General features: G+C 42.4%; 1 protein-coding gene across 1 annotated transcript in view; it reads left to right on the forward strand.

The window, feature by feature from the left end:
* LOC148430837 (alpha-2-macroglobulin-like protein 1) overlaps positions 1 to 27,145 on the forward strand; it is a 630,872-nt gene that overhangs the window by 469,890 nt on the left and 133,837 nt on the right. Inside the window, exons 19-21 of the mRNA XM_088466430.1 lie at positions 7,489 to 7,651; positions 8,478 to 9,128; positions 10,333 to 10,421. Of these exons, the coding sequence (XP_088322556.1) occupies positions 7,489 to 7,651; positions 8,478 to 9,128; positions 10,333 to 10,421 (903 nt within the window). The remainder of the gene's footprint in view (positions 1 to 7,488; positions 7,652 to 8,477; positions 9,129 to 10,332; positions 10,422 to 27,145) is intronic.

The following is a 27,145-nucleotide window of genomic DNA, read 5'->3' on the forward strand; positions in this document are numbered from 1 at the left end:
ACACACACTAATAAAACACACACACACACTAATAAAACATACACACACTAATATCTCACACACACACACACACACACACTAATATCACACACACACACTAATAAAACACACACACACTAATATCACACACACACACACTAATAAAACACACACACACACACACACTAATATCACACACACACACTAATATCACACACACACACACACACACACTAATAAAACACACACTAATATCACACACACACTAATATCACACACACACACTAATATCACACACACAAACTAATAAAACACACACACACTAATATCACACACACACACTAATATCACACACACACACTAATAAAACACACAATAATATCACACACACACTAATATCACACACACACACTAATATCACACACACACACTATAATATCACACACACACACTAATAAAACACACACTAATATCACACACACACTAATAAAACACACACACTAATATCACACACACACTAATAAAACACACACACACTAATAAAACACACACACACTAATATCACACACACACACACACTAATAAAACACACACACACTAATATCACACACACACACAGTAATAAAACACACACACACACACTAATAAAACACAGACACAGTAATAAAACACACACACACAAGCTGGATCCATGTGATACACTGCACTTGTTGTGAAGGAGTTAGTAGGAGGTGAGGATGACAGAGCAAAGTCTCAGGATCAAGGAAAAAAAACAAATATATAGAAACTGTAGGGAACAGAAGAATTTACAGGGAATATTTTATAACATAAAGTATATTTTGTTTGTTTTTAGTAATTCCGTAAGTCCTTACAAACTGTACATATAATGGTCTGTCTGTCACACAGGTGTGATGCCAAAGAAATCTCCAACAGTAGCAATGATGGCACCGTCCATGTCACGAGGTTTTTGACACAGAAGATTCTATATACTGACTGTCCTGATATGTCCCCCACACACTACATTCTATATACTGACTGTCCTGATATATCCCCCACACACTACATTCTATATACTGACTGTCCTGATATATCCCCCACACACTACATACTATATACAGACTGTCCTGATATATCCCCCACACACTACATTCTATATACTGACTGTCCTGATATGTCCCCCACACACTACATACTATATACTGACTGTCCTGATATGTCCCCCACACACTACATTCTATATACTGACTGTCCTGATATATCCCCCACACACTACATTCTATATACTGACTGTCCTGATATATCCCCCACACACTACATTCTATATACTGACTGTCCTGATATGTCCCCCACACACTTCATTCTATATACTGACTGTCCTGATATATCCCCCACACACTACATTCTATATACTGACTGTCCTGATATGTCCCCCACACACTACATTCTATATACTGACTGTCCTGATATATCCCCCACACACTACATTTTATATACTGACTGTCCTGATATGTCCCCCACACACTACATTCTATATACTGACTGTCCTGATATATCCCCCACACACTACATTCTATATACTGACTGTCCTGATATGTCCCCCACACACCACATTCTATATACTGACTGTCCTGATATGTCCCCCACACACCACATTCTATATACTGACTGTCCTGATATATCCCACACACACTACATTCTATATACTGACTGTCCTGTTATATCCCCCTCACACTACATTCTATATACTGACTGTCCTGATATATCCCCCACACACTACATTCTATATACTGACTGTCCTGATATATCCCCCACACACTACATTCTATATACTGACTGTCCTGATATATCCCCCACCCACTACATTCTATATACTGACTGTCCTGATATATCCCCCACACACCACATTCTATATACTGACTGTCCTGATATATCCCCCACCCACTACATTCTATATACTGACTGTCCTGATATATCCCCCACACAATACATTCTATATACTGACTGTCCTGATATATCCCCCACACACCACATTCTATATACTGACTGTCCTGATATATCCCACACACACTACATTCTACAAACTGACTGTCCTGATATATCCCCCACACACTACATTCTATATATTGACTGTCCTGATATATCCCCCACACACAACATTCTGTATACTGACTGTCCTGATATATCCCTCACACACTACATTCTATATACTGACTGTCCTGATATATCCCACACACACTACATTCTATATACTGACTGTCCTGTTATATCCCCCTCACACTACATTCTATATACTGACTGTCCTGATATATCCCCCACACACTACATTCTATATACTGACTGTCCTGATATATCCCCCACCCACTACATTCTATATACTGACTGTCCTGATATATCCCCCACACACCACATTCTATATACTGACTGTCCTGATATATCCCCCACCCACTACATTCTATATTCTGACTGTCCTGATATATCCCCCACACAATACATTCTATATACTGACTGTCCTGATATATCCCCCACACACCACATTCTATATACTGACTGTCCTGATATATCCCACACACACTACATTCTACAAACTGACTGTCCTGATATATCCCCCACACACTACATTCTATATATTGACTGTCCTGATATATCCCCCACACACAACATTCTGTATACTGACTGTCCTGATATATCCCCAACACACTATATTCTATATACTGACTGTCCTGATATATCCCCCACACACTACATTCTATATACTGACTGTCCTGATATATCCCGCACACACTACATTCTATATACTGACTCTCCTGATATATCCCACACAGACTACATTCTATATACTAACTGTCCTGATATATCCCCCACACACTACATACTATATACAGACTGTCCTGATATATCCCCCACACACTACATTCTATATACTGACTGTCCTGATATGTCCCCCACACACTACATACTATATACTGACTGTCCTGATATGTCCCCCACACACTACATTCTATATACTGACTGTCCTGATATGTCCCCCACACACTACATTCTATATACTGACTGTCCTGATATATCCCCCACACACTACATTCTATATACTGACTGTCCTGATATATCCCCCACACACTACATTCTATATACTGACTGTCCTGATATGTCCCCCACACACTTCATTCTATATACTGACTGTCCTGATATATCCCCCACACACTACATTCTATATACTGACTGTCCTGATATATCCCCCATACACTACATTCTATATACTGACTGTCCTGATATATCCCCCATACACTACATTCTATATACTGACTGTTCTGATATATCCTCCACACACCACATTCTATATACTGACTGTCCTGATATATCTCCCACACACTACATTCTATATACTGACAGTCCTGATATATCCCCCACCCACTACATTCTATATACTGACTGTCCTGATATATCCCCCACACACTACATTCTATATACTGACTGTCCTGATATATCCCCCACACACTACATTCTATATACTGACTGTCCTGATATATCCCCCACACACTACATTCTATATACTGACTGTCCTGATATATCCCCCATACACTACATTCTATATACTGACTGTCCTGATATATCCCCCATACACTACATTCTGTCACAAACCGCGGTCAAACTAAATGGGATCTCCGCTACTCACCACTCTGTTCACTTCGCCTCTGTCTGTGTAGCGGTCCTGCGTTTTTGAGCAGGCCGGCGGCTCAGCATGGGGGTCATTGTGCAGCATTGCCAGAGGGAGTGCCAGTGTCCAGCATTCTCCATGTGTGCGGGAGACAGGGTGCCGCCACCTTTCCAAGGATCAGCTGATCCAGCCACTACCAATCCTGAGCTGGCACTGAGTCACCTGACTTCTGCATCTAATCGCCGCTGGTCAGGGGGGATAAAAGGAGCAGCCCAGGAAGTGTGCCAGTGCCACTGTATTCACAGCGTAGCTGGGCGAGGAGAGAGCCGGGGGGAGCGGGTACAGTTTACCCGGGCCTGGACTTGCTAGACGGGCCCGGGTCCGGTGTCGCCCCCCCACTCCCTCACAGCAGCTCAGCACACAGCTTGTGCTGGGCTGCTGTGTGAGACTGCTCGCTGCTGCTGCAGCAGCCGGAGCAGTCTCCTATGGCTGTGGGGGGGAGCGATAACACTGATCGCGCCCCCACCCCCTGCTTAGCACTGGGCTGGGGGGCTTACAGCGCCCCCCCTCCCTGGCGCTCAGTGCAAAAGTAATTGTTGTTTTTTTCCCAAGGGGGCGTAGCCACGCCTCCCGCGATTAGGCCACACACCCTCCATTACCCGGGCCCGGCCAGGCTCTCAACGGGCCTGGAGAGAGCTCCTGTGTTATTCCTCAGTCATTCCTGTGTTATTCCTCAGTCATTCCTGTGTTATTCCTCAGTCCTTCCTGTGCTCTTTCACCTTATACCTCTGGCTTCATCGGTGCTGCCAATACCGACAGGTCATCAGTTCCAGCTTATATTCATAGTGCATACAAAGTAGTAACTACAGAGTCTGAAGGAGACAAGTGAAAAGCACTCAAACCAGTAACATATTATAAAATATTTATTATGAAACAAGACAGTTACTAAATAGTAACAATATTATACCACTACTATGATGTGCATGAATATATTACACAAGTAATAGTCCACAAATCCATATATATATATATATATATATATATATATATATATAAATATAAAAATAAAATATAATATAATATATTTTAAAAAACTTGAAATTTAAACCCACTTGAACAGATACACAACTGTATATAGCAGCATTGAAATCAGCCTAAATGAGAGGAATCCACTCCCAAAAATGTTGGTGGGTATAGTTTGTACTTATGGTGTTGAAGCAGGGTGTACCTGCCAAGCGCGATCGCTCTGTAACGATGTAATTGTTAGCTGTTCGTCAGAAGGTAATAGTCAGTGCAATCCGTGCATCAGAGATCACAATGTAGCAGTAAATGGCCTGTTTATCAGAGGAAATGTCCCGTCTTTAGCTGAAGTCCGAAACAGACTGTAATAAGTGATGGTATACACGGATGGGTGGCTTCTACGCTCAACCCGACCAGCGGGGAGCGGGATGTTGAACTGTAGAAAGCCGCTCTAGAGATCCCGTGTGGCCTGATAGTTACCGGATGGATCCCCAGCAATCTGTTCTCATAAGGGCTGTATGGCTGATAGATCACCAGAGATGGCCAAAGAGAGAGACGTCCCGATCTCTGTGTGGTAAGTGCACCTGCTTGTGATTGGTTCCCAGAGACACCGTGGGGTATAAACTCGCACCAACGCGTTTCTACGTCCCTATGACGTCTTTTTCAAAGGTGAGTATTGTTTCCCAGGACTGGTAGATTTATATAGTGTCAGTGATTAGTATCATTCAGCACATCTGATTTATATAAGGGACTGATCTCAGTGCTAAGGAGACAACCATTATAATCCGTATAAGACATTTATACAGAGGTATGGTAGAATAAAACAATACTTAATATAACATACAGAGACATAAAAGATATAGTTCCACTCTTTGGGATGTATAATAAATGTGCCACAATCAGCAAATTTCAAAAATAAACCTGCTTACATTTTATATATTCTGATGTCATTTATATCCTCAAAAATGAAGAGATAAAAGGGGAGAGATGGACAGAGAAATGCTCTCTGTATACATAACTGATGTTAGGGGTAACCAGCACCATATCGAACATGAATCCATTATTAGTTCATATATTACATATTAAAGGTGTAAGGAACAATTTATAAGAAAAAAGCAAAAACAGGAAAAGGGGCCATAAGTAATTAATAAGAACTATAAGAGTATACAAGCAAAACACCTAACAAATACTGGTATAGGAATATGGAGAGATCACATATATTGATATATAGGTTGATTCTTCAATATCCAAAATGCTTGGTACCAGGGGTATTTTGGATAATGGAATATTCTGTATTGTGGAATAATTGCATACCATAATGAAATATCTTGGGAATAGGACCCCAATATACACACAGAATGCATATATGTTCTATATACACCTTATACACACAGCCTGAAGGTAATTTTATACAATATTTTTAGTAATTTGTGCCCTAGACAAAGTTTGTCTACAATGAACATGGTGTGTTCACACCTAACACATGACAGGTATCTTCATACAGTTAACGTTTCATTTAATACAAAATTTCATCAGGACATCATCATTCCTAGACAAAAGTCCAGGAATGATGATGTTTGTCCATGAAAAATGACGTTTTGCCTCTTTCTGAGTCCTATTTTTTTGCGGGAAAAATCCGTACTTGGCTTGTAAATCCAAACTAATCTGAACCCGCTCATCTCTACTATTTAGTAACTTTCTGTCTTGTTTCATAATAAATATTTTATAATATGTTACTTATCTGAGTGCTTTTCACTTGTCTCCTTCAAACTATGTAGTTGCTACTTTGTATCCGTTTTGCGTATTCTAGTGAGGGTGATTCCCTCATACAACCACATAGAGTCTGAAGGTGTTTTAACTCTTCAGCACCTAGGTTCTATTGTGTGCTTTATATTCATAGTGCATTGGTTCCTGCCAATAAACACAGGTAATTGGTCTTTACCGATAACCACAGCTCATCGGTCCATACCAATAACCACAACTCATCGGTCCTCACCGATAATTACAACTCATCGGTCCTTACCGATAATCACAACTCATCGGTTCTTACTGATAACTACAACTCATCAGTTCCTACCAATAACCACAGACCATCGGTCCCTACCGATAACCACAGATCATCGGTCCCCTACCAATAACCACAGATCATCGGTCTCAGCCAATAACCACAAACCCCCAGCTCCTGTTGATTTCCTTAGTTTCAGTGCTAGTACTGAGTGACCCAGCCAGAGGGCTGCGACCTGCTCATTGGACACCACAAAGTCCATATCTCCTTCTGGGGGTCCCTTGTGAACACCGCCGGCAGGTTAGACTCCACGCCTCTGGTCTGGGTCTCCACCAATACTCAGTACTAGTTTTAGTACCCAGTCCCACACATGAGCAGGAGTTACTTCTGCCCAGCAACTTTTACCACAGAATCCACAGAGTCCCTGTCACTCCCAGTCCCTGTCTAGATTCACAAAAAACCCAGTCCATGACAGTTGGCACTGGCCTGATGGATTCGTCAATGGGTCAAGTCATCAGTGTGGATCTCCTGTAGGGTATTGCTAATTGTCTGGAAAATTTGGAAACCTCACAAAGACAGTTGGCTCAATGCTGTCAGGATATGCTTCAAGCTTCACTTCCTCATCTGGAACAAGTGAATCCAGCTTGAATGTCTCCTTCTATGTGTATACCATCTGTGCAATTCTCTTCTCCTAATAAATTTGATGGTTCCCCAAAGTTATGTAGGGGTTTTCTGAATCAGTGTGACATCCACTTTACACTCGGAAAGCTGGTAGGTTGAAGTGCAAAGATCCGAGTGACATATATTGTTTTCCTTCTATCCGGTTCAGCCCTTGACTGGGTGTCACCATTATATGAGATATTCGACCCACTGCTCTCAAATTATTCCAAGTTTATTGCCACCTCTAGAATGATCTTTGATGAGCCGGGAAGAACTTCATCCGCGGCCTTAGAGCTGATGTGTCTCCGCCAAGGTAACTGGTCATTTCCACAGTATGTATTCCAGTTCCAGAGTCTAGCATCTGAGCTTCAGTGGAATGAGGAGGCTCTCACTACTGCATTCTGGAGTGGCCTCTCAGTTCATTTAAAGGATGTCCTGGTTACCAGGGATCTTCTGTCCAAGTTGTGATACTTGATCTCACTCTGTAACAAGGTGGATCTTTGGTACCGAGAGCGAAAAGCTGAGAAGAAAAAGGGAAAGCTTCTGAGATTCAGTCCTGTATCTCATTTGGGTTCTTCACCCACTACCCCTGTGGATGAGCTCATGCAAATTAATTGATCCAAGTTAATCCCTGAGGAACGTTTAAGAAGATACAGGGAAAATTTATGTCTGTATTGCGGAGAGGCAGGTCATCTTGTGGCTGCTTGTTCCCATCGTCTGGGAAACTCCCAGTCCTAATTAATCCTGGAGAAGCTAGATTAGGAATGTTCTCCATCCTGTCCTGATCCAGTCATGTCTGTTCATCTTGAAATTTTGGATAAGTCTATGAATCTACTTGCCCTTCTGGAAATGTTATCACTTCTAGTTTTGTTCAAAAGTACCAGATTCCTGTTATACCTCTGCTACATCCTGATTCACTTTCTGCGGTTGATGGAAGACGTATCCCCTAATGCCTCCATCTCTCACCACACTGCAACTCTCAAGCTTGGAGTGGGGGCTCTTCATTCTGAAGAAATCAAGTTCTTCGTCGTTCCTTGGGTCACACACACCATAGTCCTAGGTTTTCCATGGTTGCGTAAGCACAATCCACAGTTCAATTGGACTTCTATGGAAATCACATTCTGGGCCTCTTCTTGTCTCAAGTCCTGTTTAAAACAGGTATTTGCATGCCTCTGAAACCCTTGACTCCTTGAAGATACTTCCATCCTACTCTCAGTTTTCTGATGTGTTCAGTAAACAAGGAGCCTACACCCTTCCCGAATGGGACTGTCCTATTGATCTGGTCCTGGGAAAGAATCCTCCCCATATCAGGAGTTATCCTCTGTCGGTTCCTAAAACTGAGGCGATGTCAGAGTACATCAAAGAGAACCTGGAGAAAGGCTTCATTCGGCCTTCTACCTCACTGGCAGGTGCTGGATTTTTTTGTCAAGTAAAAGACGGAGGCCTTCGGCCCTGCATAGATTACAAAGGTCTCAATTACATCATCATTAAGATTAGGTATCCATTGACTTTAATCTCAGAATTATTCAATAGGGTCAAGGGAGCTTCGATATTCACTAAACTTGATTTAACAGGTGCCTACAATTTACTCCATATCCGGTACAGCGACAAATGGAAAACTGCATTCAACACCAGGGATGGCCACTACAAATATTTAGTTATGCCGATCAACCTGAGTAATGCTCCAGCTGTGTTCCAGAATTTTGTAAATTACATTTTCCAGGTTTTGCTGTATCGATCTGTAGTGGTGTATCTTAACAACATTTTAATTTTTTCTCAAAACCTAAATGATCACCGTCAACAGGTGAAGTAGGTTTTACAGAGACAGAGAGAATCAACTTTTTTGCAAACTGGAGATATTCATTTTTGATGTACCCTCTATTGCCTTTTTGGGGTACATCCTTTCGGGAACCAGACTTCAGATGGACCCAGAGACAGTTCAAGCAATCAACAATTGGAACCAACCAACTATGTTAAAGGCAGTTCAACACTTTCTTGGCTTCATCAATTATTATCAAAAGTTTTTTAAGGCCTTCTCCACATTAGTCATCCCAATCACTGCTCTTACTAGAAAGGATGCTGACCTATCTAACTGGTCACTGGAAGCCTGCTTAGCCTTTCAGTCCTTGAAACAAGCCTTTACTTCTGCTCAAGCCTTAAGACAACCTGACGTCTCTCAACTTTTTTTCCATGATGTAGTTGCCTCGTCCAAGGGTGTAGGAGACATACTCTTGCAAAGGCTTGAGGCTAAGAAGATGTACTGTTGTGGTTACTTCTCTAGGAAATTTCTACCGGCAGAAAAGAACTACACCATTGGAGATTCAAGAACTGCAGCATTGGGGTCTGGGAGAGATAGTGTTTGGGAGCAGCAGTAGTGCCTCCTGTAATGTTTTGAAGAGACTGAGGATGTAGCAGCAACACATGGACAATGGAACTCCACAAGGTGGTGGAACTGTGTTGCAGAGTGCTGGCTGAAGTGCACCGCCTGCAGCAGTTTATGTCCACTGAAAATGTTGCAGAACCAGCCACTGCACAGTGTGTTGCAGTTGGGTAGGCTGGAAAAGATATGTCCAGCATGCATATGGCTACCCCACTGACACAAGATGTATTAGCAGAACTGTTCCCATTTACTGAATTGGAAAATGAGGAGTGAGCTGGTGAGTGTCAGTACAATATGACACCAGGGCACTCTAAAGGGTCCTTAACATCAGAGACTAATTCTGGCAGAGCAAAATCTAGAAGAGGATATTTATTCCAATACAAAGTGTCTGTGAATATGTTGGTTCCTAATGCTGGTGTCCCATGTGGTTCTGACAGGCAGATGTAGCCAGAGCATGTAATGGATCAAGCAGAGCCAGAGTATGGGCTAAATGTTTCCTTAGAATATATCCCCATAACAGACCATAGTACAGAGACTGTGTCTATTATTGCTAAACTCCCAATGCTAGAGAACGAGGAGAAGGAAGTACATTGTGGCTCCCATCCCCTCTGCTCTGTTAAGGTCTTTGAGCAGGTTAATGAAACAGGCTCAGGGGAAACTGCAGTTAGAAGGATTATTAAAAGAGACTGAACTGGTGGAGGATCTGGAAGATTCCATGGACAGTATGCTGAACGACGAGGAGTTTGCTCAACGACAGTCAAAAGAAGCCTAGGAAGATGCATTGCTTCTCAGCACTGCAAAACTGAGTGATGTGGTTGTGATGGAGACACCAGCAGTCAAGCCTAGCAGTAGAGTCCCACCAGTCCCTCAGATGGTCATACTGGACAACAAGATGGAGAATGTCCCATGTACACCCCAGCTATCATTGCTTAAGGGGACAGTGGAAGAGTTAGACCTGTGGGAGGCTGTAGAGACTATTGAGGGGGAGTATGTGGAGAAGAATTGCAGATTCTCTCTGCAGTCAAATTTAGCCCTTGTTATTAATTGCAGAGAGAGACCCACAGCTATAGCCCACCCCTGGCAGGTTCCTGATGCAGGCCTGTTGTCACAGATTATGCTCCTTCCTGTAGCATCAGAGGTAAATTGAGTGAGGTCCTCCAAAGAGAAGAGGCGAGGGACAAAGCACTGATGATGTGGATCAGATTATTAAAGACTAAACCCAGTGCCTGGGACTCTGGGGGTTTTAAAATTGTGAACTGCTAAACCCAGACCATGCAGACCCATATGGAAATTTTAAGCCACAATTGTTAGACCTAGACGGGGAAGGTGTGATCTCTACTTGTGCCAATTGGGTCGAGCAACTTTTGGGTCAATGAGCAGCAGCAATTTAAAAAGTCAGGCAGCAATTCATGCGAGTGATAAGAAAGCCGTTGTCATGCCTGGGCAAAAGACAAAAAAAGCCACCTTTTTTGTGTGGAGTTATTCTTACCAAAATCCTGACAAAATGTATCCAGATATCTCTACCATTTGTGATGCCAAAGCAAGTAGAAGTAGCAAAGTTAAACCTCCTCCTCATATGCAGCGAGTTCAAGCAAATGATTTAGCAAACTCTGGAAGATCAAATTAACATGCAGTCCAGCATCTGCTACGAGCAGCATGGATAGATCCCAGCACATGAAATCTCCACCACCAACACCTTCATCATAACCAGCAGATCACTGAGGCCAAAGCAACTATGTTAGCGCATTAGATTTGTGTTAAATATCCACCATCAATGCATCTGGTTTTAGACATTTAGCTGAAGTCATTTGTCAATGCTACCAAATTCCATCTTGATTCCATTTACAAGAAAGGCTATTCCTCACCTGTACCAAGACAAAAGTTATCAGTTGTCTAGAAAATGCCATTGTACTGACTATCCACTTAACTACAGAGTTGTGGACAAGCAGCACTGGTAAAACAACATGCCTGTGACAGCCCACTAGGTGGGTATATCACCTTTAGCAGCAGTCATATCTAACACAGAATATCAGCTTATTCTTATAGGCTACTCTCTGTATCAACGGCTTTACTAAGAGGCATACTGATGTCAAACTGTTGCAAAAACTCAGGGATGTCATAGCAACATAGCTTCACCTGCCAAGATTCTCCACAGGATTTATTTCCGATGACATAAGTAACATTGTATGAGCATTAAAACTGAGGGATTTTGAAGACATATCATTTTTGTGCACAAAATAAGCTTGTGGATCAGAATTTCTTAAAAACTGGAAAAGTAAAAGCTGAAGGAAGAGAAGAAAATGCGCATTTCTAAGTATGTTGAACTTGTAGACCATCTTCTTTATTTGCTTTGCCAGGACCAAAGGGTTTGCAACATCTTGCAATTGCACAATTTTGGCAACCATGTTTTATCCAAGGTTTACGTCCTACATACAATCTTTATTTTAAACTGACACAGAACTTAAGAGATGCAAAGAGCAGCTTGTGAGCAAATTGTCAGCTCAAGTGGCACATGAAACAATTATGTCACCTGATTCAGTTTCACCTGCAAATGCTGCTTGCAGGAAAAAACTGTGCTTTTCCAAGAGACCCACTGGTGATGATGTTGTCAACTCAGTGCACCAGAGTGAAACATTATGATACCTGGTCAGGCTTAAAATAATTATCCACAATTATTGACACCTTTACCATGACTCAGTATGATACAGTAAGCATCAATAGAATAGTGGTGGATTACCTTAATAATAATGTACCAATTAGCATGTCACTTAGTCCGTTGGATACTGAGGAGTGGTGAGGAGAGCAAAACAATCTTCAGATCTGGCACAATATAAACACAGCTGATTATATCTTTGAAAAACTCGCTCTGCCTCAGTAAGTTGTACAACTAAAAACAATAATTTAGGCGCTATATAAGATCATATGTAATCCAAATTCAATTAGAATCTTAGCTGCAACAAGTCATGTGTGCATGTAAATGCACACATATAACACCCAAATATCTCCGGTGTGAAACGAAATACAAAACAATATAAACTGAGTTGCGCTCATCTAAATGAAGTGTGATATGTGAATACAAATGTTTACATTTTAAATTTTATATATATATAATGTAAATATTTTTCAACAATATATAATCAAATAAATCAACAACCAGTTGTTACATAAAAAAAATAAAAAAAATCTAAATTGAATAATATAAAATATACAAAAACATGTAACCACAATCAGGTGAGATATATTTGATATCTAAAAAAAAACATGGTTCAAAAATGGATATATGTATAATTGTGCTCCGTTGGATATCCACCTCTATTCAAGGATCATATAAAATACCGGTATGATAGTCCACAGTCCTTTATATAAAAAAAGCCAATCACCAGGAATAATTAAAATCCTATTAAATCCTCATACAGTATATCAAGTGCTGCATGCAATCCTCCAGCCAGACCAGGCTATGAAACTTAAAGGTCTTTGTTTTACCCGTCTATGTAGTAATATAATGTCAAAAACAAGTTTAATACAGCAGGTGTGGCCACACACTGCTCACACCTGAATGGCTGCGGCCGCACACTGCTTACACCTGAATGGCTGCGGCCACACACTGCTCACACCAGAATGGCTGCGGCCGCACGCTGCTCACACCTGAATGGCTGCGGCCGCACACTGCTTACACCTGAATGGCTGCGGCCACACACTGCTCACACCAGAATGGCTGCGGCCGCACGCTGCTCACACCTGAATGGCTGCGGCCGCACACTGCTTACACCTGAATGGCTGCGGCCACACACTGCTCACACCAGAATGGCTGCGGCCGCACGCTGCTCACACCTGAATGGCTGCGGCCGCTCACTACTCACACCTGAAAGGCTGCGGCCGCACACTGCTTACACCTGAAAGGCTGCGGCCGCACGCTCTTCACACCTGAATGGCTGCGGCCACACACTGGTCACACCTGAATGGCTGCGGCCACACACTGCTCACACCTGAATGGCTGCAGACGCTCACTGCTCACACCTGAATGCCTGCGGCCGCACACTCTTCACACCTGAAAGGCTGCAGCCGCACACTACTCACACCTGAATGGCTGCGGCCACACACTGGTCACACCTGAATGGCTGCAGCCACACACTGGTCACACCTGAATGGCTGCGGCCACACACTGCTCACACCTGAATGGCTGCGGCCGCACACTGCTCACACCTGATTGGCTGCGGCCGCACACTGCTCACACCTGATTGGCTGTGGCCGCACACTGCTCACACCTGAATGGCTGCGGCCCACTAGTTATAAACACACAGCGCTGTTCGCTACTAGAAGATGGTCCTCCTCTTTCCAGCTGTCAGCTATTACAGCTGTGGGGCTCCCAGCGCGGCTGTGTGTGGAATGTCTCTCAGCTACCACAATGCCCTTATGGCCTCAGGCACTACAATTCTGGCTCTCTGATAACACAATGTTACCTAAGCCGGCTCCCTCTAACACATTATATGATTTTGAAAATCACAGGATATTTATTATTATTATTATCCTTTATTTATATTGCGCCACAAGTGTTCCGCAGCGCCTTACATAGTACATAGAACTAACAAGTGAACAAGAAACAAGTAACTTACAGTACATTACAGTACAGGACAAGGGCATGACTTATATACATTGCTGCAATAGTAGTTAGACACTCACAATAAGCTGCCGGGAGTTGGCAGTCACGTGTTAGGTGCCCTAATGGGGAGAAAAGAGTCGAAGAAAATGTAAAGAGAAGCACATGAGGGAAGAGGTCCCTGCTCATGGGAGCTTACATTCTAAAGGGGAGGGGCAGACAGACAGGTGTGACACAGAAGGGGAGGGGCAGACAGGCGTGACACAGAAGGGGAGGGGCAGACAGACAGGCGTGACACAGAAGGGGAGGGGCAGACAGACAGGCATGATGCAGAGGGGGAAGATAGTGAAGAAAGAGCATGAGGTGGGTTAGGATGAGAGCTGAACGGCCTTGATGAAGTAGTGGGTCTTGAGAGCCCATTTGAAGATTTGTAGAGAGGTGGAGAGTCTGATAGGGAGAAGTAGAGCATTTCAAAGGTAGGGAGCAGCACGGGCAAAGTCTTGGATGCGGGAGTGGGAGGAAGTAATCAGTTGGCAAGAGAGGCGGCATGCATTAGATGAGCGAAGTGGACGGGCGGGAGTGTGAGGGGAGAAAAGGTCAGAAATGTATGTTGGAGAGGATTTGGTGAGGGCTTTGTAGGCGAGTGTAAGAACCTTGAATTGGCATCTGAAGGGGAAGGGGAGCCAGTGTAGGGCTTGAAGGAGAGGGGAAGCATATATAAGAACGTCTGGAGAGAAAGATGAACCGAGCAGCAGCATTGAGAACTTATTGTAGTGGAGAGAGGTGAGAGACTGGGAGGCCATCTAGGAGAAGGTTGCAGTAGTCCAATCTGGAGATGACCAGTGAGTGGATGAGGGTTTTAGTGGCATCCTCGGTGAGGAAGGGTCTAATCCTGGAGATATATTTTAGGTGGAGATGGCAGGACTGCGAGAGGTGCTGAATGTCTGGTTTAAATGAGAGGGAGGAGTCTAGGATAACTCCAAGGCAGCGCACTTTGGGGCTAGAGGAGATAGTTGTGCCATCAATAGATAATGAAATTGTGGGAAGTGAGGTAGTGGAAGAGGATGGGAAGATGATCAGCTCAGTCTTAAACATGTTAAGTTTAAGAAAGCGCTGGGACATCCATGAAGAGACAGCAGAGAGACAATTGGAGATACGGGTAAGGAGCAAGGGGGAGAACTCAGGGGTGGAAAGGTAAATTTGAGTATCATCAGCATAGAGATGATATTGGAGGTCAAAGGAGTTAATGAGTTCACCTAAAGAGGATGTGTATAGGGAGAAAAGGAGAGGTCCAAGAACAGAACCTTGGGGAACTCCTACTGTTAGTGGAAGTAGGGGGGAAGAGGAGTCATGAGGACACAGAGAAGGAATGATCAAGGAGGTAGGAGGAAAGCCAGGAGAGGGCAGTGCCACATAAACCAAGAGAGTGAAGGAAGGATTTGCAGGAGGAGAGGGTGGTCTACAGTGCCAAATGCAGCAGAGAGGTCAAGGAGAATGAGCAGAGAGTACTGGCCCTTGGATTTGGCAGCAAGGAGGTCATTGCTGACTTTTGTGAGGGCAGTTTCAGTGGAGTGGAGAGAACGGGAGCCAGATTGAAATGAGTCAAGGAGGGAGTGGGAGGAAAGGACAGTGGTAAGGCGTTGGTAAACAATACGCTCAAGTAGTTTGGAAGCAAAAGGGAGAAGAGAGATGGGTCGGTAGTTGGAAAGTATGTTAGGATCAAGGGTAGGTTTTTTAAGAATGGGGGAGACAAGGGCATGTTTGAATGCAAAAGGGACAGTGCCAGATGATAGGGAGAGATTAAGGAGGTGAGCAAGATAGGAATAGGCAGAAGGAGACAGGTAACAGAGGAGACGTGAAGGGATAGGGTCAAGAGGGGAGGTGGAAGGAGGTGAGGACCTGATTAGGGCCATGACTTCCTCTCCAGAAACAGTGGAGAAGGATGTCAGAGGTGGTGAGGCAGAATTGGAGGGGTGGTTAGGGAAAGGAGGGGGAGGAGTGCTGAGGGTCTGATGGGATATGATTATGATGTCCTTACGTATGGAGTCAATTTTAGATGTAAAGTAGGTGGCAAAGTCAAGGGCGGAGAGTGAGGAGGGGAAGGGCAGAGGAGGGAGTTAAAAGTGGCAAAGAGACACCGGGGGTTTGAGGACTGGGAGGAGATGAGGTTCTTGAAATATGTTTGTTTGGAGAGGGACAGGGCAGCACTGTAGGATGAGAGAACAAATTTGAAATGGGGGAATTCAGCCTTAGAGCGTGATTTTCTCCACTGACGCTCGGCAATTCAGCTTTTTTTTGCAATTATTATACAAAACCAAAACATGAAACAGATTACAACCAAAACCAAAACACGGGTTCACGCACATCTCTACTGATAGGTATAATTCATTTTAAAGACGGGTCTGGTTGCCGAGACTGCAGTTGCAGGCAAGACAGAGACTGCTGGTGCAGCCCACAGACCAGTAATACAGGGCATGATTCAGGGATGTGCTCTAATGTAATTACAGCTGCAGGTAATACAGAGACTGCTGGTGCAGCCCACAGACCAGTAATACAGGGCATGATTCAGGGATGTCCTCTATAATGTAATTACAGCTGCAGGTAATACAGAGACTGCTGGTGCAGCCCACAGACCAGTAATACAGGGCATGATTCAGGGATGTCCTCTATAATGTAATTACAGCTGCAGGTAATACAGAGACTGCTGGTGCAGCCCACAGACCAGTAATACAGGGCATGATTCAGGGATGTGCTCTAATGTAATTACAGCTGCAGGTAATACAGAGACTGCTGGTGCAGCCCACAGACCAGTAATACAGGGCATGATTCAGGGATGTCCTCTAATGTAATTACAGCTGCAGGTAATACAGAGACTGGTGGTGCAGCCCACAGACCAGTAATACAGGGCATGATTCAGGGATGTCCTCTAATGTAATTACAGCTGCAGGTAATACAGAGACTGGTGGTGCAGCCCACAGACCAGTAATACAGGGCATGATTCAGGGATGTGCTCTAATGTAATTACAGCTGCGATTTTTTATGTAGCAGATGTGGAAAAATATGAAAATGTTGCAGATGCCAGGATATTGTATTGAGACGCCGACTGGTGCCATAGCAAATCCAAGCAACTTGGTACAAATACGCAGCTGCCATCGCAGGTCATATAATGATAATCGCCCATATGACTCCTCCTATGGCTGCGCAGAATGGGCGTCTGAACTAAAATGTCAGAACAAATTTATCGCTGACTTTTTTCTAGTCACTCCCTGTTACCTCCCCCAAACAGCCCCTAACTCTCAATCACTTTGTAAATGAAAAGTCACTGCGTGCGACTACAGTAATGTACCTTAATGCATACAAAGTGTGACACAGACGCATGGACAGATGGCCGACAATCGCTGAACTGCGTGAACATGGGGATAGTGTACATCTCTCAATGAGGCCCTTTGGATGTTTTTGGATCCAACATACTTTAATGTTGACGATAATTAATTCCAAAGTGGTATTGACAAGCAATACTAGTAATGTAATAGTTTGGGGTAACTCCTTAGCGAAAATCAACATAGCCACAAAATGGCAGCTTATTACTCTTACTTATAGCGGCCCAGTCATAGTTCATGGTTTTCCTCTGCTATAAAATGTTTAAATAAGAAAAGCCCTGAGTACTACATGGAGGCGGAGGGTAAGTACAGTACATGGAGGCGGAGGGTAAGTGCAGTACATGGAGGTGGAGGCTAACTACAGCACATGGAGGCGGAGGGTAAGTGCAGTACATGGAGGTGGAGAGGAAGTACAGTACATGGAGGCGGAGGGTAACTACAGCACATGGAGGCGGAGGGTAAGTGCAGTACATGGAGGTGGAGAGGAAGTACAGTACATGGAGGTGGAGGGTAAGTACAGTACATGGAGGCGGAGGGTAAGTACAGTACATGGAGGCGGATGGTAAGTGTAGTACATGGAGGTGGAGGGTAAGTACAGTACATGGAGGTGGAGGGTAACTACAGCACATGGAGGCGGAGGGTAAGTACAGCACATGGAGGTGGAGGGTAAGTACAGTACATGGAGGCGGAGGGTAAGTACAGTACATGGAGGCAGAGGGTAAGTACAGTACATGGAGGTGGAGGGTAAGTACAGTACATGGAGGCGGATGGTAAGTGTAGTACATGGAGGCGGAGGGTAAGTACAGTACATGGAGGCGGAGGGTAAGTGCAGTACATGGAGGCGAAGGGTAAGTACAGTACATGGAGGCAGAAAGGAAGTACAGCACATGGAGGCGGAGGGTAAGTACAGAACATGGAGGCGGAGGGTAAGTACAGTACATGGAGGCGGAGGGTAAGTACAGTACATGGAGGTGGAGGGTAAGTACAGTACATGGAGGCGGAGGGTAACTACAGCACATGGAGGCGGAGGGTAAGTACAGTACATGGAGGTGGAGGGTAAGTACAGTACATGGAGGCGGAGAGGAAGTACAGTACATGGAGGCGGAGGGTTAGTACAGTACATGGAGGTGGAGGGTAAGTACAGTACATGGAGGCGGAGGGTAAGTACAGTACATGGAGGCGGAGGGTAAGTTCCTGCGGAGAAAGGATGACGGGAGTTAGTGGGATAAGAGGGAGAACGTTGAGCAAAGTCACAGAGTCCTCATCTACAAACTATGGGGAACACAAATAGGATATTTTATACAGATTTATATAGAAGCTGAAAATGTTTCTTTTTTTCATTTCATTTTGTTCTTACTTATTGTACATGTAATAATATTTCTATCTGTCAGGTATGATGCCAGAGTCGGCCATGTCTGCAAACTTCATGGGTGATTCGTTAATGGCACGAGGTTTTTAATATATATTTTCCTAATGTCCTAATATAAACTCCACACACTACATTCTATATACTGACTGTCCTGATATATCCCCCTCACACTACATTCTATATACTGACTGTCCAGATATATCCTCCACACACTACATACTATACACTGACTGTCCTGATATATCCCCCACACACTACATTCTATATACTGACTGTCCTGATATATCCCCCACACACTACATTCTATATATACTGACTGTCCTGATATATCCCCCACACACTACATTCTATATATACAGACTGTCCTGATATATCCCTCACACACTACATTCTATATACTGACTGTCCTGATATATCCCCCACACACTACATACTATATACTGACTGTCCTGATATATCCCACACACTACATTCTATATACTGATTATCATGATACATCCCCCACACACTACATTCTATATACTGACTCTCCTGATATATCCCCCACACACTACATTCTATATACTGACTGGCCTAATATATCCCCCTCACAATACATACTATATACTGACTGTCCTGATATATCCCCCACACACACTACATTCTATATAATGACTGACCTGATATATCCCCCACACACTACATTCTATATACTGACTGTCCTGATATATCCCCCACACACTACATTCTATATACTGACTGTCCTGATATATCCCCCACACACTACATTCTATATACTGACTATCCTGATATATCCCCTTCACACTACATTCTATATATACTGACTGTCCTGATATATCCCCCACACACTACATACTATATACTGACTGTCCTGATATATCCCACACACTACATTCTATATACTGACTGTCCTGATATATCCCCCACACACTACATTCCATATACTAAGTGTCCTGATATATCCCTCACACACTACATTCTATATACTGACTGTCCTGATATATCCCACACACTACATACTATACACTGACTGTCCTGACATATCCCCCACACACTACATTCCATATACTAAGTGTCCTGATATATCCCTCACACACTACATTCTATATACTGACTGTCCTGATATATCCCCAACACACTACATTCTATATACTGACTGTCCTGATATATCCCCCACACACTACATTCTATATACTGACTGTCCTGACATATCCCCCACACACTACATTCCATATACTAACTGTCCTGATATATCCCTCACATACTACATTCTATATACTGACTGTCCTGATATATCCCTCACACACTACATTCTATATACTGACTGTCCTGATATATCCCCCAAACACTACATTCTATATACTGACTGTCCTGATATATCCCCCACACACTACATTCTATATACTGACTGTCCTGACATATCCCCCACACACTACATTCCATATACTGACTGTCCTGATATATCCCTCACACACTACATTCTATATACTGACTGTCCTGATATATCCCCACACACTACATTCTATATACTGACTGTCCTGATGTATCCTCCACACACTACATACTATATACTGACTGTCTTGATATATCCTCCTTACACTACATTCTATATACTGACTGTCCTGATATATCCCCACACACTACATTCTATATACTGACTGTCCTGATATATCCTCCACACACCATATTCTATATACTGACTATCCTGATATATCCCCCACACACTACATTCTATATACTGACTGTCCTGATATATCCCCACACACTACATTCTATATACTGACTGTCCTGATGTATCCTCCACACACTACATACTATATACTGACTGTCTTGATATATCCTCCACACACTACATTCTATATACTGACTGTCCTGATATATCTTCCACACACCACATTCTATATACTGACTATCAAGATATATCCCCCACACACTACATTCTATATACTGACTGTGCTGATATATCCCCCACACACTACATTCTATACACTGACTGTCCTGACATATCCCCCACACACGACATTCTATATACTGACTGGCCTAATATATCCCCCTCACACTACATACTATATACTGACTGTCCTGATATATCCCCCACACACACTACATTCTATATAATGACTGTCCTGATATATCCCCCACACACTACATTCTATATACTGACTGTCCTGATATATCCCCCACACACTACATTCTATATACTGACTGTCCTGATATATCCCCCACACACTACATTCCATATACTGACTATCCTGATATATCCCCTTCACACTACATACTATACACTGACTGTCCTGACATATCCCCCACACACTACATTCCATATACTAAGTGTCCTGATATATCCCTCACACACTACATTCTATATACTGACTGTCCTGATATATCCCCAACACACTACATTCTATATACTGACTGTCCTGATATATCCCCCACACACTACATTCTATATACTGACTGTCCTGATATATCCCCCAAACACTACATTCTATATACTGACTGTCCTGACATATCCCCCACACACTACATTCCATATACTGACTGTCCTGATATATCCCCCACACACTACATTCCATATACTGACTGTCCTGATATATCCCTCACACACTACATTCTATATACTGACTGTCCTGATATATCCCCCACACACTACATTCTATATACTGACTGTCCTGATATATCCTCCTTACACTACATTCTGTATACTGACTGTCCTGATATATCCTCCTTACACTACATTCTATATACTGACTGTCCTGATATATCCCCACACACTACATTCTATATACTGACTGTCCTGATATATCCTCCACACACCATATTCTATATACTGACTATCCTGATATATCCCCCACACACTACATTCTATATACTGACTGTCCTGATATATCCCCACACACTACTTTCTATATACTGACTTTCCTGATGTATCCTCCACACACTACATACTATATACTGACTGTCTTGATATATCCTCCACACACTACATTCTATATACTGTCTGTCCTGATATATCTTCCACACACCACATTCTATATACTGACTATCCTGATATATCCCCCACACACTACATTCTATATATTGACTGTCCTGATATATCCCCCACACACTACATTCTATACACTGACTGTCCTGACATATCCCCCACACACTACATTCTATATAGTGACTGGCCTAATATATCCCCCTCACACTACATACTATATACTGACTGTCCTGATATATCCCCCACACACACTACATTCTATATAATGACTGTCCTGATATATCCCCCACACACTACATTCTATATACTGACTGTCCTGATATATCCCCCACACACTACATTCTATATACTGACTGTCCTGATATATCCCCCACACACTACATTCTATATACTGACTATCCTGATATATCCCCTTCACACTACATACTATATACTGACTGTCCTGACATATCCCCCACACACTACATTCCATATACTAAGTGTCCTGATATATCCCTCACACACTACATTCTATATACTGACTGTCCTGATATATCCCCAACACACTACATTCTATATACTGACTGTCCTGATATATCCCCCACACACTACATTCTATATACTGACTGTCCTGATATATCCCCCACACACTACATTCTATATACTGACTGTCCTGACATATCCCCCACACACTACATTCCATATACTAACTGTCCTGATATATCCCTCACATACTACATTCTATATACTGACTTTCCTGATATATCCCTCACACACTACATTCTATATACTGACTGTCCTGATATATCCCCCACACACTACATTCTATATACTGACTGTCCTGATATATCCCCCACACACTACATTCTATATACTGACTGTCCTGACATATCCCCCACACACTACATTCCATATACTGACTGTCCTGATATATCCCTCACACACTACATTCTATATACTGACTGTCCTGATATATCCCCCACACACTACATTCTATATACTGACTGTCCTGATATATCCTCCTTACACTACATTCTGTATACTGACTGTCCTGATATATCCTCCTTACACTACATTCTATATACTGACTGTCCTGATATATTCCCACACACTACATTCTATATACTGACTGTCCTGACATATCCCCCACACACTACATTCCATATACTGACTGTCCTGATATATCCCTCACACACTACATTCTATATACTGACTGTCCTGATATATCCCCCACACACTACATTCTATATACTGACTGTCCTGATATATCCTCCTTACACTACATTCTGTATACTGACTGTCCTGATATATCCTTCTTACACTACATTCTATATACTGACTGTCCTGATATATCCCCACACACTACATTCTATATACTGACTGTCCTGATATATCCTCCACACACCATATTCTATATACTGACTATCCTGATATATTCCCCACACACTACATTCTATATACTGACTGTCCTGATATATCCCCACACACTACATTCTATATATACTGACTGTCCTGATATATCCCCACACACTACATTCTATATACTGACTGTCCTGATATATCCTCCACACACCATATTCTATATACTGACTATCCTGATATATCCCCCACACACTACATTCTATATACTGACAGTCCTGATATATCCCCACACACTACATTCTATATACTGACTGTCCTGATATATCCCCCACACACTACATTCTATATACTGACTATCCTGATATATCCCCTTCACACTACATTCTATATATACTGACTGTCCTGATATATCCCCCACACACTACATACTATATACTGACTGTCCTGATATATCCCACACACTACATTCTATATACTGACTGTCCTGATATATCCCCCACACACTACATTCCATATACTAAGTGTCCTGATATATCCCTCACACACTACATTCTATATACTGACTGTCATGATATATCCCACACACTACATACTATACACTGACTGTCCTGACATATCCCCCACACACTACATTCCATAAACTAAGTGTCCTGATATATCCCTCACACACTTCATTCTATATACTGACTGTCCTGATATATCCCCAACACACTACATTCTATATACTGACTGTCCTGATATATCCCCCACACACTACATTCTATATACTGACTGTCCTGATATATCCCCCACACACTACATTCTATATACTGACTGTCCTGACATATCCCCCACACACTACATTCCATATACTAACTGTCCTGATATATCCCTCACATACTACATTCTATATACTGACTGTCCTGATATATCCCTCACACACTACATTCTATATACTGACTGTCCTGATATATCCCCCACACACTACATTCTATATACTGACTGTCCTGATATATCCCCCACACACTACATTCTCTATACTGACTGTCCTGACATATCCCCCACACACTACATTCCATATACTGACTGTCCTGATATATCCCTCACACACTACATTCTATATACTGACTGTCCTGATATATCCCCACACACTACATTCTATATACTGACTGTCCTGATGTATCCTCCACACACTACATACTATATACTGACTGTCTTGATATATCCTCCTTACACTACATTCTGTATACTGACTGTCCTGATATATCCTCCTTACACTACATTCTATATACTGACTGTCCTGATATATCCCCACACACTACATTCTATATACTGACTGTCCTGATATATCCTCCACACACCATATTCTATATACTGACTATCCTGATATATCCCCCACACACTACATTCTATATACTGACTGTCCTGATATATCCCCACACACTACATTCTATATACTGACTGTCCTGATGTATCCTCCACACACTACATACTATATACTGACTGTCTTGATATATCCTCCACACACTACATTCTATATACTGACTGTCCTGACATATCCCCCACACACTACATTCCATATACTGACTGTCCTGATATATCCCTCACACACTACATTCTATATACTGACTGTCCTGATATATCCCCCACACACTACATTCTATATACTGACTGTCCTGATATATCCCCCACACACTACATTCTATATACTGACTGTCCTGACATATCCCCCACACACTACATTCCATATACTGACTGTCCTGATATATCCCTCACACACTACATTCTATATACTGACTGTCCTGATATATCCCCCACACACTACATTCTATATACTGACTGTCCTGATATATCCTCCTTACACTACATTCTGTATACTGACTGTCCTGATATATCCTCCTTACACTACATTCTATATACTGACTGTCCTGATATATCCCCACACACTACATTCTATATACTGACTGTCCTGACATATCCCCCACACACTACATTCCATATACTGACTGTCCTGATATATCCCTCACACACTACATTCTATATACTGACTGTCCTGATATATCCCCCACACACTACATTCTATATACTGACTGTCCTGATATATCCTCCTTACACTACATTCTGTATACTGACTGTCCTGATATATCCTCCTTACACTACATTCTATATACTGACTGTCCTGATATATCCCCACACACTACATTCTATATACTGACTGTCCTGATATATCCTCCACACACCATATTCTATATACTGACTATCCTGATATATCCCCCACACACTACATTCTATATAATGACTGTCCTGATATATCCCCACACACTACATTCTATATATACTGACTGTCCTGATATATCCCCACACACTACATTCTATATACTGACTGTCCTGATATATCCTCCACACACCATATTCTATATACTGACTATCCTGATATATCCCCCACACACTACATTCTATATACTGACAGTCCTGATATATCCCCACACACTACATTCTATATACTGACTGTCCTGATATATCCCCCACACACTACATTCTATATACTGACTATCCTGATATATCCCCTTCACACTACATTCTATATATACTGACTGTCCTGATATATCCCCCACACACTACATACTATATACTGACTGTCCTGATATATCCCACACACTACATTCTATATACTGACTGTCCTGATATATCCCCCACACACTACATTCCATATACTAAGTGTCCTGATATATCCCTCACACACTACATTCTATATACTGACTGTCCTGATATATCCCACACACTACATACTATACACTGACTGTCCTGACATATCCCCCACACACTACATTCCATATACTAAGTGTCCTGATATATCCCTCACACACTTCATTCTATATACTGACTGTCCTGATATATCCCCAACACACTACATTCTGTATACTGACTGTCCTGATATATCCCCCACACACTACATTCTATATACTGACTGTCCTGATATATCCCCCACACACTACATTCTATATACTGACTGTCCTGACATATCCCCCACACACTACATTCCATATACTAACTGTCCTGATATATCCCTCACATACTACATTCTATATACTGACTGTCCTGATATATCCCTCACACACTACATTCTATATACTGACTGTCCTGATATATCCCCCACACACTACATTCTATATACTGACTGTCCTGATATATCCCCCACACACTACATTCTCTATACTGACTGTCCTGACATATCCCCCACACACTACATTCCATATACTGACTGTCCTGATATTGATATATCCCTCACACACTACATTCTATATACTGACTGTCCTGATATATCCCCACACACTACATTCTATATACTGACTGTCCTGATGTATCCTCCACACACTACATACTATATACTGACTGTCTTGATATATCCTCCTTACACTACATTCTGTATACTGACTGTCCTGATATATCCTCCTTACACTACATTCTATATACTGACTGTCCTGATATATCCCCACACACTACATTCTATATACTGACTGTCCTGATATATCCTCCACACACCATATTCTATATACTGACTATCCTGATATATCCCCCACACACTACATTCTATATACTGACTGTCCTGATATATCCCCACACACTACATTCTATATACTGACTGTCCTGATGTATCCTCCACACACTACATACTATATACTGACTGTCTTGATATATCCTCCACACACTATATTCTATATACTGACTGTCCTGATATATCTTCCACACACCACATTCTATATACTGACTATCAAGATATATCCCCCACACAC

This window comes from Taudactylus pleione, unplaced genomic scaffold (assembly GCF_031769625.1).
Source record: "Taudactylus pleione unplaced genomic scaffold, aTauple2 ptg003137l, whole genome shotgun sequence".
NCBI lineage: Eukaryota > Metazoa > Chordata > Amphibia > Anura > Myobatrachidae > Taudactylus > Taudactylus pleione.